Below are 15,623 nucleotides of genomic sequence, written 5' to 3'. Positions count from 1 at the left end.
ATTACATGTAAATAGTCTAAAAAAGTTGGTAATAAACAGAAATAAAATAAAATAAAATAACAAGTGCACTTTAACTTGCTGGAAATAATTTTTGTTTTCATTTTCAGAAGAGTGATATTAGTGAAAAGGGAAGACAATCCTAAATTAATGCTTTTTTTCTTAACCAAACTTTTCTGGTAATTCAAAACAAATTCAATAAAGTAATAAAGTAACAACAAAAACATTACTTTCTGAACAGTTATTGAATTCATTTAATAGTAAAAAAAAAAAAATAAAAATAAAAAACAAAAAAAAAAAGATGTAAAATGCGACAATAGAAATATTTTTAGGTAATTTTTTTTAAAATTTAGCAACTATATTTAAAAAATATTTTTTTTCAATTTCCAAATAAAATGTAACATTCTATTTCAAAATAATTTTCAAAATGTAAAAGTAAAATAACATTCAGCTAAGAATATTAATGCTAACATGCTCCTTGGTCTTCAGGCCAAGATCACAGTGTAGTACTACACTTCACCGTTTCTGTCCTCGATCAGTGAAGGGGATATCCTTCATGACTGAGGCCATTTTTATTTTTGTTCCTATGTAAAGTGCCCCTTTTTGGGAAGCTGGATTTTCCCTATATTAAAAACTTATATTGTGTCTAACTCTGCCCTCGTGTAAAGGAAAATAAATAGGAACATTCAGTTTCGGATATTATAAAATGGATGGTATGTATCTAAACTGAATGCTATTTTATTTTTACGCTAGCCCAGTCATAAAATACACTTAAATATGCTATTTTGATCAATGCAGATTTTGTATTTATTATTATATTATATTGTAGTAATGACTTAAAAAGTTGAAAATGACTTGTGCGCCACCACAGAGAATAGAAACCAAAATGTTTGGATTACAATTTACTTTTTCTTTTGACACATGCATAGTCTTTCACCTGACAACTTCCATTTTTTTTAATTTTCATACTTTTGCAATGATTTTCCCCAGCTATAACCCAAATATGAAGTTTTGCATGGGTTTGAATACCCTATATATCAAGTTTCATGTCTGTAAACAAAAAACTGATGGAGGAACTTCATAGGGAAAATTTTTTAAACAAATATATATATGCATACATAAATATACTAGTCGTGGTGGTGTGGGGGGGGGCTTTGTTCGGGCGTAAAATACGCTTAAATATGACCTTTTAGTTTGTCCAGATTTTGTATATATTATTATAGAGTCATGATTTCAAAAAAATAAAGTATTTAGGTGCCATCAGTTAGAATCGAAACCGAAACTGTAGCAGTCAAAGCTGGTGACGTTACCATTGTACCAATGTGAGATGCATATAAAGTGATAAAAAATTAAAAATAAACTAAGATAAATGTACAAAATGTTTAACGATTTTTTCAATTTTGACTCATTTTTAACAAGTTAAAAACAATTTTAACCGGCTAAAGACCCATAAAAGAATGGCCTGTAAAAACTCCAATCATTTGAGGCCCCTAGGACCGTTCTGCAACTTTTCGTTTTGGAGGAGACAGAGTTTGAAAATATGGAGACAGACAGACATATAGTAGTTTATATATTAGATTTTGGTAAATTTCTCTTATTAATTATAGGTATTCAGAATTATAACAGTCAGTTTAGAATATTTAGAAAATAAAATTTGAATTGTCTTCCCCTTTCGCTAGTATCACTGTTCTGAAAATGCAAAAAAAAAAAATAAATAAATAAAAAAATACTTCTAGCGAGTTAAAATAAACTTGTGCGAAAAGCAAAAAACATTGTAAAATTTTGGAGTAGTGAATCACTTTCTAAGATCGCCCATTTCCAGACTACCAAGTGGTAATGATCACTCACCTTGGAACCTAACAGCATTTTTAAGGACATATAAAAATATTTTGTTTTAAAAGGAGACGTTTAAAAAAAAAAAAAAAACATAACATGGGGTGACGCAATCCTGCTATGTGGAAGCCTGCAAATGAATTGATGAATCAACCAATGTGATTGGGGTTGGGTGAGCAACAATTCTGGCAAAGCGTGGGAGGGGGGTGGGGGTGCAAATATTAATTCATTATATAGGTCCATAAGAAAAATCCAAAAATTTATTTTATTTATAACATATTTTAATGTATTTTTCACCAGGAAAAAATGTTACCCCCTCCACACACACACACACACACACTTGATCTCCAAGAAATTAAGAAATCAAGATTCAAAAATAAAATATAAATTGATTACATGTCCTGAAAAACGCTATCTGGTTCAAAAGTACAAGATTATTACCACCTGATGGCCATGCCAATATTTTTGTCTAGTTTGTTCGACATATTTGCGAACTGTTATCCTCATCTTTATAGTTGTTGTTTCACAACGTTTCGGCCAATTATTCCTCTGGCCTTCATAAGTAAATATACAAATTACTCATCTGAAAGGATTTCAATAATAAAATAATAGTTTGTTCTCATCTTTATCAATCATTCCACATACTAACCATTTCATTTTTTTTGTTAGAATTTTTTTTTAAATTTCATTTAGTCAAACTTTTTCATACTTTATATGCAATCTTCATAATAGCAGCATGAAGAAAGATCAATATTCTGATAGAATCTGGATATACAGATCTCTAGTCCAGATATAACATTGAAATGGATTCAGGTAGTTAAAAATAATAAAGCATGGTTTAAATAGGAAGTGGGGGGAGGAGGGGATAAATTGATTTTTACTGGGGGGAAAAAAAAAGTGGCAACAGGTGTTTTCTTTTATGAAGATGACATTATGATAAACTGAAGCAAATCAGGAAATGGAGAAAGTAAGGCAGGAGAAGAGAAAAGCATAAAACCCAAGAGAAAGAGGAGTGGGTGAATTCATTTTCATGAACCTGACAAAGCCATATGAGTCAGTATAAAAAGACAAATGTACAACAATAACCTTCTGTCTTTTATTGGTTCTTGTCCAGAATTTCGCCTATATTTATAAAAAAAAAAAAAAAAAAAAAAAAATATATGATGTATGTATCCATGGCGAAATTAAAATATCTTATTCCAAAAATTATGTAAATGGATCAAGTAGTTTTATCTTTAAATAAGTAAATCAAAATTTATTAGTAGCCGAAAAGTGTCTGTCTTGTCCATTTTGAAAACAATCTAAAAGAAAAACAAATGGAGATAACTCAACAATTCAAGTTTGTGAGATTTATGTTGTAATGCCTACGAATTCCCATAAATCACTTAAAAATGAATTTCTTTATAAAAATAAAACTACTTGATCAATTAATATGATTTTTGGAATATGATATTTTTGTTTCATCATGGGTTTTTCTTCATTTTTGTTTTTAATATAGGGTGAAACATGGATAAGAACCATTTTATTTCTCTGAAACTTTTGTTGTTTCTATAAGTTTTTCTGCATTTAGAGATAAAAATAAAGTGATGATAGTTTTCATTTTAAAATTAGCCGTTTTCTTATTGTTCATTAAAACTTTATATACAAACGATAACCAGTTTGTGTGAAAGAAATGCAAGATAATGGAGATGGGAGAGAACTCTGATAAGGAGAAAACATATCTGGACGGTGAATCTATAAAAGTTTTGCTATCTTAGTGATACCATTGGAGCATAGGGAGGAACAGGTGCTGGTGTGATAGGAGTGAAAAATAGATGGAGTAAGTCTAGGGAACTTTTAGTGTTATACTACAAGCAAAAGTCTTACTGCTGTCAACCTAAAGAAAAATCTATGAAACGTGTGCACAGCTTGATTATGTACCAAACCTGATCAGTGAGGGTTGAGGATATGTGCTGCATGAAGAGAAATGGTATGCAAATGACATAATGAATGTGCAGTGTGAGTTTTCAAGACAGACTTAAATCTGATTACCTCAGAAGATTAAGTCTGAATAATATAGGACGATGTGTACGGAACAAGAGACTTCAATGGTATGGTCACATTGAAAGAATGGATGAGAGTTGTTGAGTTACATGAAGAGCAGTTGAAATAGTGGCATCAGTTGGCAGGACAAAACCAAAGAAAACATGGAAGGAAGTGATAAAGGATTTGAGAGAAAGACGGACAAAGACCTGGTCAGACATATGTTTCTTTAGAAGTCAATTTTTAAAAGTTGTCCAACACATGCCACAGGCATTAAACTGGAGAGGAGGAGGAGAAAAATAGTGCCCTTCCCCATTATTAAAAGCTAACAAAATAGTTGTATCCTTCTATGAAACTCCCCGTTCTATCACTACCTTTATCTGATAACTCCTCTGCACTATATCTGCGCTATCGTTATTTTCATAACAGGTTCTCGACCGAGCTTCTATCTATGACTCTCCCCACCCCATAGAACATTTGCAGCAGACACTCGTCTAGCTACAACTGCCAACAATTTCACTTATTTATCATCTATTTATGCCTAAAACTAAACAAATTTCATGAGCAAAATTGTTTTACTAGAACTGCCCATCTGTGGAACACAATACCGCAGGGTTGTTTCCCAGCTGACTATAACATGGTCTTTTTCAAGTGTACCATGAAAAAGTTACTGTTGAGTTGTCCTCTTAAACAAACACTACCCAAGATCCACCATTACCAATAATCACAATATTGTCTCACCAGCCAACTGACACTCATTAACACTTATCCTCAAGTGGCTTTCAAGTCTTGATAAATGGCGACATCCACCCACAGGAAAATAAAAATAAAACAAGTGATTGGATCATAATCTATAAAAGTGAAATTGTCTGTGTTTTTGTGTACATTTCCCTACCAAACTACTCTGTCAATTTTCAGTCTACAAGCTCAAGATTTGACAGAAGGGCTATTGAGATTTGGGAAAATCTTTTTAATCGTTTTTTGGCCAGAAATTTGGCTAAGGGTCAAAGTTCAACAATTTGACTTTTGAAAACTATCAAACTCCTCTGCCAATTTTTAGTTTAAACACTTGAAATTTTAGATGTAGGTTACTTGGACATGGATCAAATTTTTTAATTTGATTTGAGCCTAAAACAATAAATGTTAAGGGGTCAAAATTGGGGTCAAAGTTCAAAAAATTTGATCTGTGCGGTCTCTACCAAATTACTCAACCAATTTTTGGTCTAAACATTTGAAATTTTACATTAAGTGTATGCAGACATAGGGCAAGCTTTTTAATCAGTTTTTAGCTGAAAATTTGGCTGCCAAGGGATCAAAGTTAAAAAGATTTGACCTTTGCGGTCTCTAGCAAACTATTCAGCCAATTTTGAGCCCAAACATTTGAAATTTTATATAAAGGGTATTCAGACATGTAGCAAGCTTTTAATCAGTTTGGGGGCGAAAATTTGGCTGCCAAGAGGTTAAAGTTGAAAGAGTTGACCTTTGCAGAGTCTACCAAACTCTTCCGTCAATTTTGGGTATAAACACTTGAAATTTTAGATGTAGGTTACCTGGACATGAGTCAAACTTTTTAATATATATATGCACATATAAAGTTATAAACAGTACATAGGGTCTGAGCAAAGCTAGGATCAACTGCTAGTTACTCATAAAATCAGCTTCTCAATTCAACAGATTCATCAAACTAGCAGAACTCTAACAGAAGCAGGACACCAAAATCAGTAACTTAAACACTTGACTCAGACTCCCAAAATTTCCAAAGAACTGATTCTGACTCAAGAAATCTAATAATTTATATCTATCTTTATATAGTTAGGTATCTCCATATGTTTATATCTTTGTATATGTAAGATTCATTTCTAAACTAATTAAGTGATTATAAATTTTGGAACACAACTGCAAGGCATAAAGGGTTCAAAATAGGCTATATTTAGTTTAATGCAAAGTGAGTGAAAGCTCTTCATGAAAATTCAGATACTTCTGATTTTTATGAAATTTTAGCAATAATGATTAGAAATAAATTAAGTAATATTTACCAAAGTTCAGTTTCTTTAGAGTAATTTAGATGGATACAATATGAGCACAACATCCAATTTGAAAATTCAAATATTTCAGATGTGCATAAAATTTGATCCATAGTCATTAGATAGCAATTAAGCAAGATTCCCTGAACTTGAATTTCTTCTTAAAACGCCTTTAATTCAAGACATATTTAGAATCAAAATCATGTAATGGATTTTTATCAAAATTAGAATAAAAATTCTAGTTAAGTTTAATATTGCTATATTTTGATTTCAATCTTGTTAAAAAGATATAGAATTGGTGCAAAACTGTTCTGAGAATTAATTTTATCCATACATATATTCTTCTAGTATGTATAATATATATATATATATATAAGTGAAAGTGTGTGTGTGTGTGTGTATACATTTCTCTACACTAACTGTCAATTTTCAGTCTACAGACTCAAAATTTGATATACAGAGTACTGAGATTTGGGAAAATCTTTGTAATCCGTTTTTGGCCAGAAATTTGGCTGTTAAGGGGTCAAAGTTCAATGATTTGACCTTTGAGAACTCTACCAAACTCCTCCAACAATTTTGGGTATGCACAATTGAAATTTTAGATATAGGTTCCTAACTTAATAACTTGATTTGAGCCCAAAACAATAAATGTTAAGGGGTCATAATAGGGATCAAAGTTTTAAAAAATTGACCTCTGCGGTCTCTACCAAATTACTCATACAATTTCTGGTCTAAACATTTGAAATTTTACATAAAGGGTATTCAGAGATAGGGAAAGCTTTTTAATGGTTTGGGTCGAAAATTTGAGCTACCAATATATAAATGTATGTATGTTTGCATGTCTGCCTAAAACTTTCAACAGAGGCGATAGATTTTCACAAGATCAGTATCGTTTTAAAGTTCGACCCTTCAGACAACAAATACAGAAAAAGTTGGCTAAAAACATTAATTTCTTCACCCTCAACTGGGCACTTTTCTACAGAGAGGGGTTGCTTTTTTCAACGATATTTTCGAAAGTCATCCCCTCTTTTCGATTGTCTAGCCTTAATTTAAACCTATGTCACTTTCGGTTTGGCGATGGTCATAACAGCAAAGACGTCACGTTTTTTTCCCATTCTTTTCCTCCTTTGTGATACGGGTTCGCGCCTGCCTTCCTACTTCCTACTTTTTTTTTTTTCCTCAACACACACCTCCAAACACCTGAGCAATGCTGGGCACCCATGCTAGTATAGCTAGAAAAGTGAAATTGTCTGTGTGTATGTACATTTCCCTACCAAACTACTCTGTCAATTTTAAGTCTACAGACTCAAGATTTGACATAAGGAGTATCGATATTTGGGAAGATCTTTTTAGTTGGTTTTCGGTCAGAAATTTGGATACCAAGGGGTCAAAGTTCAAACGATTTGACCTTTGAAAACTCTACCAAACTCTTCCTGCAATTTTGGGTCTAAACATTTGAAATTTTAAAAGGTAGGTTAATTGGACATGGATCAAACTTTATAATTTGATTGGAGCCCAAAAAAATAAATGTAAAGGGGTCAAAATTGGGGTCACAGTAAAAAAAACAAAATTACCTCTGCGGTTGCAACCAAATTACTCTGACAATTTCTGGTCTAAACATTTGAAATTTTACATAAAGAGTATTCCCACATAGGGCAAGTTATGAACAGCAGATAGGGCCCGAGCAAAGCCGGACTGAACTGCTAGCATTATATATATACACACACACACACACACACAAAAAAAAAAAAAAAAAAAAAAAAAAAAGCTTCCTTCAGTCTTGACAGACTATGGATACCCACTGTAAGGGTACCTGCACGTGAAATTTTTTGTGGCAAGAGTTGTGCAATCTCCAACCACATCTCTCCTGAGTCTACATTGTTGAATACCACTGGCAAGTGAAGGTTCAGGACGACCAGAAACAATGCCAAGATAAGTGGAAAACACATACAGTGCCTAGAATTCCCAAATTGTCACCCATCTGGTACTAGCCAGGCTCAACATTGCTTAACTTCAGTGATCTGACAAGAACCGGTGTGTCAACGCGATTATGCCATACATACATACATACACTATACAAGCAGAATTACCAGACATCGCCCAGGGTCCTAATTTATGAAACAACAAAGATGTTTACATTCATTTTAGGACAAAATTGAAGTAAAACTATTTTTGTTTGATAAGGTTTGAACTCCCTTTAAGTATGGCATACTAACAATTTGAGCCAATGAATCAATTCTGCGTTTCACAATTGGGTTTTGTTTAAAATGCTTCTCAAAAAGAAGTGATTCTTTGTCTTCCCTTCCCTTTGTCAAAAGGGAAGCTAAAAGGACAAATGAAGACTTCCTTTCCATCTTTTCCATTCGTACATCTAAATGAATAAATGCAAACATCCATTGACAACTATAGGTATTTTTTTTTTCAAGGTTTATATTCTGTGATATACATTTGTAATTTGCATTATCCTATTTTCTTTATATGTATATATATATGTTTTATTTTTTATTACCATATCTTTCTGTTAAGTTACATTATTGTTTCAGCTACCCGGCTGTCTTTTTGGCCGTCTGTAGCTTCCTCAGACTTTTTCTGTAAAAGTCTGAGGAAGCTACAGACGGCAAAAAAAACGGCCGAATAGCTGAAACAATAATGTAACAACAGAAAGATACGGTAATAAAAAATAAAACGCATATTTGCTCTACAACAGTATCGAGCACTTTCTTCAGTTTTTATTAATTACCATTTCCACTATATATATATATATATATATATATATATATATATATACACACACAATAGTTTGTTAATAAAATGTTTGATGTTGCTGGGATGCAGAGAACAAATACTACACCACAATCTATGGCAACACTTCAAAAGGTCAACAATGACCAAGATCTTTTTGATTCTCTCGATTTTGAGCATGTGGTGCAATGGAAAAAAAAAATTTGAATGCATCAAAAACCAAGCTTCTCTTTTCATCATAATCGCTCTGACCTCCATCTGGCCCCAATTAAAATGAATGTTTCTCGTCTTGGGGAAGCACTATGTCTTGGGAAAGCTTCTGGGACTGACCGTCACTCCTGATCTGAAATGGAACACATACATCAAATCTGTTGCCAAGATCGCTGGGATCATTGTACCGATCCAATAGGTATCCGACTGTTGATGCAATTCTCTATCTATATAAGAGCCAAATATGTCCTAAATGGAATATTGTTGCCACATCTGGGCAGGAATTGCTTGGCATGCCCTATCTTACTTTGATAGGGTTCAAAACTGGCTTCGAAACCTAATAGGCGATGCCCTTTTCTCTCCCTGCAACCGCTTTCCCACACAAGAGACATTGTGTGTGTCTCTGCTTTATTGTTTTTTTCATGGCAAGTGCCCATTTGAGATCCAATCTATGGTTCCCCCTTGTCACACTTTCACAAAAAACAGTCTACTATCTACATCCATTATCAACAATTTTTCCCCCACTATCTGTGCCTAATTCTAAGCACAGATGCCATGAACAAAGATTCTTTTCTAGAACTGCCGACATGTAGAACAGTATTCCACTGGACTGCTTCCCAGTTGATTACAATATAGGAGCCTTCAAGTCCAATATAAATAAGTTCTTGTTGAGCTGTCCCCTTAAATAATCCAAATTCTACTTACTTAATCTACACCATTAATGATTACTAAACTACCACTTTAAATTCATTAACCCTTATTCTCAAGTGGCCTTTGGGCCTTGATAAGTGGTGACTACTTTGTAAAAAAAAAAAAAAATTTAAACAAATTAAGCACAAGGTCTAATAAAGTGTGAACCAAAGAACCATAAAATATTTTTATGACAAGGCATTTTTAAATCGGTGAAAAGAAATAAAGAACAATTTTGATTTATTCTATTACTGTATGTGGATACTGTAGTCTTAGTTCTGTTAACATAAAACCATTCTCCCAGTAATTACCTCCTCCTTTCATAAGGGGGTGAGATTAATCCTCATAAGTATTACAACCTCCTTTGGTTTCGGGAAGGGGTAGTGTATATGTTCTAATGAGATCAAGTTCTCATTTATGGTGGGGGGGGGGGCGGTAATATAGTATTTTTTTTACATTGCTTTGATATCATGCTCGCAGGGATTAACTTATCCTTTTATGAGAGACTAGCAGGGTGACCCGATGTTGCCAGAGATTGAATGATGATCAACGAATGTTCCACACTTGTCATCGAAATCAATAATATAGTCCATTTTTCAATCAAATCAATTGACTGCCTGCTCTAAGTGGGGACCCATCATGATACACCTGGAGGAAGCTTCATATGCCTCTCACAATGATTAAGTTCACAATATATTGTAGTCAAAATTGCACTGTAGAGAACCTACTATTGATTTTATACAATTATTTTTATATATGATGGCTTACATTAAAGTTTAAAATGAAAAAGTCAAGTATCATTGTGAAATTGTGCTTTAAACAAAAACCTTCATTTTGAATGCGCTCCTGGCATATCAAAGAACCTACTGTTGATTTTATATGTTTGGCCTTTCAGCTTGTATGATAACGAAACTTCTCAAATGCACTTAGGCTGTGCAAGATGTTAACTTTGGCCAAAATCGCCTGTTCCTTCTTTCATCGAATTATTTTGATTATTGATACTTATCGAAGACATTCCAACACAAAATCTATCTAAGAACACTACCAGGCATAAAGTATTTTCGTGTGAAATTTCATAAAAAATCAACCCGGCCATTTTCAAGTCCATAGGAAACAAACAGATAAAGTTCCTAGTAAAGATAAAGATCCTCTCAAGTATTACCTGCTTTATTTTGGAGAGGGTAGTGTAGTATCTGTTCTATTCTCATAATACCATCCTACCAAGCATTGCCTCCTCCTCTACGCGCTAATGTAGTATTATGATACCATCCTTTCGGGTATTACCACATTCTATAATTTGGGTGGGTGGATGGATAGATGTGGGGAGTGTAAATTCTTCCAGGTTGTTCCTCCTCCTTTGGAGAGAAGGGGTAATGTAACATTTTCATTTGTCATGATACATTCCTGCCACGCATTATCTCCTCTTTTAGGGAGGGGGGTATGAACTATATAGTGTATGTCCATTCCTCATACCATTCTCCCAGGACTAACTTCTTTTTTGTTTTGGAAGTGGGTAGTGTTGGAGCTGTTCTGTTGTCATATCATTAGGTATTAATTCCTTATTTTTAGTGGAGGGCAGTAATGTCCGTTCATCATGATACAACCCTCTCAGTCCTTACTACCTCCTTTGGAGGTCAGTGTTATACATGTTTATTCACCAAGATAACATCTTCAAAGGCTCGCAAAAATATACAACTGGAGGGAGCATATTTTTGCTAGTATACAAATATTTTCGTAATAAAAATAGTATATGGTGATTTAGCGAATAGTATCAGGACTTCTAATAGTGTGAGGGTTAGCTCCTCAAGCTTTCTCTATGATATCTATATATTAATACAATAGCATGCGTTATTTATTTTCTGTGTCACGCTTACATCAGAGTTGTTTAATTGTTATGGACTTCCATTTCTTGTAATAAATAATTCTACCAAAAATTCTTCATAAGTTTTGGTTTTAGCTGAAGGAACTAAAGTTATATATATATATAGCCCAGATTAAGAATGTATTTGTGGGATAAAACTTCAAAGAATTTCTACCAGGTTTATAAAATAGTGCTCAATAGTAAATAAAGCTATTTATATTAATAAATATTCAAACAGAAATGTGCAAACTTCGCTACACTGACAATCCAAACGACAGATCAAAACAAAGATCTCCTTGAGTGAAAAGTCTGTCTTTTCATTTAGATGTTCACATTGAAAAAAAAACTTAATACAAACACATATGCCTCTTGTAACACAAAAATTTGAATAAAAAAAATTATAGATGAATCAATTTCAAGTATTTAGAAGAATTGAGAAAATGAATAACAAGGTAGATATCCCTCTGCCTTCAATCTATTTCCATAATGATACTTTTTTTTCCTTTTGGCTTTCTGCTTTGTATACCGATTTATACATTTTTTTCTTTCTTTTTAAACTTTCCAGTTTGAAACAATTTCTTTCTTATTTTTCTTTTCTTAACTTCAGTGTCAAATGTTATTTTATATGAATACAAATTAGTGCAAACACTGGCAGAGCATAATTTGATTTCAGTTATTTTTTATGTATATAAATCATAAATAGATAAATTATTTATAAAAAAAAAAAAAAAAAGAAAAAAAAAAAAAAAAGAAATTACTCACGGGCAAGAAGGACAATCCGGTCTTCATTTGCAATGGCTAATAGGTCATTTGCCGGAGACAAAGATATTATGGAATTCTGTAGCCAAGTTTCATGAAATCGCTTTCTAGAATGGTTTTCTTCTTCCTCCTCTTCTTGCAACTGGGAATCCACGGCCCACTCCCAACTGGCTGACCAAGCATCTGGAGAGAGAATCAATTAAAAAGAAATTAATAACTGTCAGACAACCAGAGGTTGGAAATCAAATAATTTCAAAACAGACTGAATAGGCATCAGGAATGGCACCCAGTCTATAAAAAATTTGGAAACATCTAAAAAAAATTTTTTTTTTAATTTTTATTTTATTTTTTTTTTTAACATTTTCACCCCAAGCAAGGCAACATGCTCGCCAGTATTAGATGACTTTTAAAGATAGACTTCCATGTCTTTATTTATCCTTTTTCTCAAGTTCATCACTTCTCATATTTTCACGTGTATATGCACGTGTAAGAAAATCAGCAGCAGTTGTAGGATAGCTGGCTTGTGAAAATATTAGCAGCAGCAACTATCTTAGCTTGTGTCACAAGAAAAGAAAAATGCATAACATGGCAAGGAACAGAAAGAAAAACGCAACTGGGTGAGATGGAGGTGTGGCCCCATGGTGGCAGCAAGAGACTTTAAGCTGGTGTCGAGACAGCAGTTTTGTTAATCTCATGGCAGATGCATTTTCATTGATTTTTTTCAATGTGTCCACACCAACAAAGTTTCCTGTTCTGCACACATCTCTTTATGCTGTCTAGATTTAATCTTCTTCTAAGGTCAACACATCTAAGTCTATCTTTAAGACTCACATTACACATGCATTGTATCATTTTCATATAATTTCTCTCCATGTAATATGAATCTTCAACCTTTACTAGCAAGGTTTCACTTACAGAAACCATCACACTGTGTACATATGTCAAACTGAATCATGCAAATATATTTTTTAATTATACAAACCTTCATACCGAGTTTAAAATTAAGGCAAAAGTTTACTTTAACTGGCTAAAGGTATTTTTGTTTTCATTTTTAAGAGTTAGACTAGCAAAAAGGGAAGACAATCCAAAATTAATTCTTTTTTATCCAAACTAACTTTCCTGGTAATTCAAAACAAGTTCAATAAAGTGACAATAAAAAAACATTACATAAAATATTCATTGAATTAATTTAAATTGTAAAAATAAAAGATGTAAAATGCAACAGTCAAACAAGAATATTTTTAGAGTTTATTTTAATATATTTTTTTAGTAAAATAGAAGTTAATATCCACTTTCTGCGATCTTTTTTTAAATTTAGCAACAACACTTTAAAATAAAATATTTCTATAATTTAGAAATAAAATGTACCATTCTTTTTTTTTTATTATTACTTTTTGACCCCAAACAAGGCGCATTGCCACTTTAGTGTAGGGGGCTACTATCAGGGGCAGCAACTACTGGGGCGCTATGTTGGGATTTGGGCAGCAAGATGTCGGTTCACGTTGCACTTGAACTTCTGCATGTCAGTACAGTTGGGGAAGCAGGAACTTGGAATGGAATTCCAAAGTCTAGCGGTTCTGGGGAAGAAACTACTGGAGTAGAAAGATCTTTTGCATCTAAGGATCTCTACTGAGTGGGGGTGGGATTTAGCTGCCTGTCGGGTTTGTCGAGGGTGTCTACGTCGTGGGGGTACAAGTGTCTGCAGTTCGTCAGAGCATTCACCATTAAAGTACTTGTAGAACAGGCAGAGGGATGCAACGTTTCATCGATGGGACAGAGGCTGAAGCTTAGATGCCAGTTCAGGGCCTATCAGATTGGCGACTCTTTCTTAAACCTTGTCTAGGAGCGAGAGAGTAGTAGCAGATGCACCAGCCCAAATGTGACAACAATACTCCATACATGGGCGAATGGTGGCCTTATAGAGGTACAGGATACTTTCAGGTGTCAGTAGTTTTCTAGCACGGTAGAGAGAGCCTACCTTTTTCGCAGCGGCCCTGGCAATGTTTTCAATATAATTGTTCCAACTCATGTTTCCTGTGAACGTTAGGCCAAGCAGTTTGAAAGATGTACTCTCGGACAGAGAGTCACTGGCTATTGCTATTGGTGGCAGAGAAGGTTTCTTGTAATTATTGAAGGAAACAAGTTTAGTCTTGGCAGCATTGAATGTCCCCATTCTACTACAGATTGGAGGTCATCCTCTAGTGTTTTTGCCATTTCTTTAGATATGTGTTCATTTGTTTTCCTGTCATGCCTGTTATAGAGTGTAGTGTCATCAGCATATATACCCATCTCAGAGGCAGTTTTGTCGGGGAGGTCATTAATAAATATTAGGAACAATAGAGGTCCAAGGATAGACCCCTGAGGCACTCCCGCATTTATATCACACTGTTTAGACGTACGACCGTCAAGGACAACCTGGATTTTTCTCTTATCTAAGAAGGACCTAATTATGTTAAGTATTCTACCAGTGATACCGTATGATTTAATTTTCCTGAGGAGACCCTTGTGCCATACCCTGTCAAAAGCCTTAGATATATCTAGAGCTACCGCTTTGCCCTCCCCCGCTTTGTCCAGTGAATGGTATATACGTTCAGAGATTACAGTGAGGATGTCAGCTGTGGAGCGGGCATGTCTAAATCCATATTGTTTGTCAGTCAGAAGTTTAGCATCTGTAAGGTGCCGGACTAGAGCCTGGTTAATTATGGTCTCAAATATTTTGGCGAAAAGTGGGAGGAGGCTAATGGGGCGATAATTTGATGGGTCAGTTCTTTCGCCAGAATTCTTGAATATTGGTACCACAGAAGCAGTTTTCCAACAGCCCGGAAAGCATGATTCATTAAGGCATTTGTTGTAGATTTTGGAGAGAACTGGGGCTACTTCGGCTGAGCACTTTTTTAATAGCACAGCTGGGATGAGATCAGGTCCACATGCTTTTTAAGTGTCAAGGTTTTTTATGATAGCATGTACCTGAGCAGGGGTGATTTTTAGATCGTCTAGCGTGGCGTCTGTCCGCAAAGGAAAGTCAGGCAGGGGGTGGTTGGTAGGGTCCAGTGTGGAGTTTGAGGCAAACCGGCTGGCAAGCATATTAGCTTTGTCGGTTGCTGAGCAAACAACTTTGTGATTGTTGGTTAGAGGGGGAATTGTTGATTGCCCATTATTTACTACACTGTTGTAGATTTTCCAGAAGTCACGATTTCCTCATTTTTGTGCTTCGATGCGTTTTTTAGTTGTTTCAGTAAATTCTCTCTTAGCTGTCGCTATTTCTTTCTTAATGTTACTTCCAGCTTCTATATACTTCTGTTTGTTTGAACTGAACTTATGTCGGTTAAATCTGCGGTATGCATGCTGCTTTTGAGCAATGGCAGTTGCGCAAGTCGAAGTAAACCATTGGGGAGAGTGGGGCTTGCTATAAAATTTCCGCATGGGAACATGTGCTTCCATTGCTGTTTTGAACCATTCAGTGGTCTCATTTGCGCACTGTTTAG

The 15,623-nt window shown here is 34.3% G+C and overlaps 1 protein-coding gene across 10 annotated transcripts in view; it reads right to left on the bottom strand.

Moving 5' to 3' along the window:
* LOC145260522 (rab3 GTPase-activating protein non-catalytic subunit-like) overlaps positions 1 to 15,623 on the bottom strand; it is a 173,746-nt gene that overhangs the window by 146,455 nt on the left and 11,668 nt on the right. For all 10 annotated transcript variants that reach the window (XM_080118664.1, XM_080118666.1, XM_080118667.1 and 7 more), the window contains exon 2: positions 12,142 to 12,321. In XM_080118664.1, the coding sequence (XP_079974790.1) occupies positions 12,142 to 12,321 (180 nt within the window). The remainder of the gene's footprint in view (positions 1 to 12,141; positions 12,322 to 15,623) is intronic.

Source organism: Euprymna scolopes, chromosome 36 (assembly GCF_053919585.1).
Source record: "Euprymna scolopes isolate OS-2025 chromosome 36, ASM5391958v1, whole genome shotgun sequence".
Lineage (NCBI taxonomy): Eukaryota > Metazoa > Mollusca > Cephalopoda > Sepiida > Sepiolidae > Euprymna > Euprymna scolopes.
Note: the sequence above shows the minus strand (reverse complement) of the source record. Positions and strands in the feature narration are given on the sequence as shown.